The sequence below is a fragment of the Mandrillus leucophaeus genome, unplaced genomic scaffold, assembly GCF_000951045.1.
Source record: "Mandrillus leucophaeus isolate KB7577 unplaced genomic scaffold, Mleu.le_1.0 Scaffold365, whole genome shotgun sequence".
NCBI lineage: Eukaryota > Metazoa > Chordata > Mammalia > Primates > Cercopithecidae > Mandrillus > Mandrillus leucophaeus.
This window is the reverse complement of record NW_012103865.1, coordinates 81816-84297: the sequence shown is the minus strand read 5'-3', so window position 1 is coordinate 84297 and position 2482 is coordinate 81816. Positions and strand designations below refer to the sequence as shown.

General features: G+C 44.8%; 1 gene segment (V, D, J or C); it reads right to left on the bottom strand.

Annotated features, from left to right (window-relative positions):
* Positions 1-1022: 1022 nt before the first annotated feature.
* On the bottom strand, positions 1023-1614 carry LOC105546658. The segment is given in 2 exon segments: positions 1023-1366; positions 1491-1614. Coding segments are annotated over 2 exon segments (393 nt in total).
* Between the last annotated feature and the right edge of the window lie 868 nt (positions 1615-2482).

The window sequence follows — 2482 nt, the reverse complement described above, 5'->3', positions numbered from 1 at the left end:
CATAAACCTTCGCCCATGTGGTCCCTGCTCCTGGCTGTCTTTCTTCTAACAGACAACAGCCTGACAAGGTTCGTGATTATTTCTCCTCTACCTACCTCTCCACCGTCAGCTCCAGGTGTCCACTTTAGGGCTCTTTTTAACAGGCTTCTTCACTGAACATATGTGCTTCCCTCCCATTCCTAGGTCTCTATGTTGTTTTTTACAGGAGATATATTTCAGGTACATTTATTCTTAGTGGTGAAAATCCAAACTTAAATTTTACTAGAATAAATTAAGAAAAACATGCGTAGACATTTATATGAGAAAGCAGTTTTTGTCTACACTCAAACAGAATTGTTTTTAGTTTTTGTTGCATTAAAGTAAACTCTTTTGCATCAAAAAACACCATAAATATGAAAGTATAAGCTGCAGACTGGGGAAAGACACAGGGAATGCATGTAAATGATTTTTTTTTAATGTGAAATTTAACATTCCTCAAAGTTGCTAATGAAGAAGCCATAGTAATGACTCCTTAAGACAGCTGAGCCTCTACTGCAGCCCTGCAGGTCACTAGAGGACAGTGTGAGGGTTCTGGTTTACTGACCAGGATGCAGAAGGTGATGATGGAGCAGGGGGAATAGGTGGAAAATGTATGGACTAGTTTGTTTCCTACTTCTGATTCTTGCAAGCCAGGAGACACTGGGGAAAATGACTCAATGTCCCTGATCCTTCCATCTGTAAAGGAAGAATAAGAATGTTTGATGTGCAAGATTGTTGAAAACTTTTAAGCTATATAACAAATACAAAGAATCAAGCACACGTCTGGGGCTCAGCAGTCACTCTTGTTCTGAAATTACCCAGGAAGTGACAAGCTGCAAGAAGTTGCAGCAGAGAAGCGGGCACTCTCAGGGCACATGAAACTTGGGCTCTGTTGGTTGAGAGAGCTCTGCGCTCAGTAGGACAGTAGACATGCCTTCCAAACAACTAAACGCTTCCCTTGAAGGAGTGAAAACTGGGTGGGGCCTGCAGCTCTCAAGTCAAAGCTAAGGCAGGAAGTTTATATACAGAATGTCAGTGACTCTGCCGGGCTGTGCCAAGCTGCTGGCACAGAGATACAGGGCCGAGTCCCCCGCCTCCAAGGCATTCACATTCAGCTCAGAGCTATAGTTAGGGAACTGGTGACCTGAGAATCGATCAGGGAAGTTGCCTCTCTCTCTCTCTTTCTCTTCATAATACTCAAAGATAAACTGGGGCCCCTGACCCAGGGCCTGTTGGTACCAGGACACACTGGTGTGCCCAGAGATAGGAGAGCATCTCAGTGTCACTTGCTGTCCTGTTGTTTTGATCAAATGCCTGGGACTTTGGGTGACTCCACCGTCCACTGAGCCTGTGGGAAAAGGAGACGGAGGGTGAGCACAGGAGACAGTCTGGAAACCCTCCCCGAGGTAAAGTGGAAGACACAGGGGTGGGAAAGCTGAGAATGGGGCTGCTGTCCTGTGGACAGGACTCACCTGCTCCCAGGAGACAAAGCAGCGCCCAGCAGAGGAGCCTGGGGCCCATGGCCCAGTGGGGCAGGCAGCACTGCACCTGATGCAGGGCTTGGTCCTTCTAGGGAAGAGCTGAGTGAGTTCTGCTCCTTGATTTTCCTGATGGGAGGGGTATCCTGTGATGTCACTGTCCTGTGTCGTCCTCATGCAGCCTTCCTTAGGCCTAGGGCTCCAGGGACCTTGGACTGTCTACCTTTCCTGCAGAGCCAGAGAGCTGGGTGAGGGCAGAAATTTATCTGATGAGGCAGTTGCTCCTCTGCCTTCTCTTCCCCAGCTCCCAGGCTGCCCCATCGCCCCTAGTTCTAAATCCTTGAGGAATCGCCACACTGTCTTCCACAATGGTTGAACTAATTCACACTCCCACCAACAGTGTAAAAGCATTCGTATTTATCCACATCCTCTTCGGTGTCTGTTTTTTCCTGACTTATTAATGATTGCTATTCTAATAAGTAGAATATTATTAGTGGTGAAATCCAAACTTAAATTTTACTAGAATAAATTAAGAAAAACATGTGTAGACATTTATATGAGAAAGCCATATGTATCTCATTGCGGTTTTGATTTGCATTTCTCTGATGACCAGTGATGATGAGCATTTTTCCTGTGTCTGTTGGCTGTATAAATGTCTTCTTTTGAGAAGTCTCTGTTCATATCTTTTGCACATTTTTTGATGGGGTTGTCTTTTTCTTGTAAATTTGATTGAATTCTTTGTAGATTCTGGATATTAGCCCTTTGTCAGATGGGTAGATTGCAAAAATTTTCTCCCATTCTGTAGGTTGCCTGTTCACTCTGATGGAAGTTTCTTTTGCCGTGCAGAAGCTGTTTAGTTTAATTAGATCCCATTTGTCTTTTTTGGCTTTTGTTGCCATTGCTTTTGGTGATTACTCATGAAGTCCTTGCCCATGCCATGTCCTGAATGGTATTGCCTAGGTTTTCTTCTAGGGTTTTTATGGTTT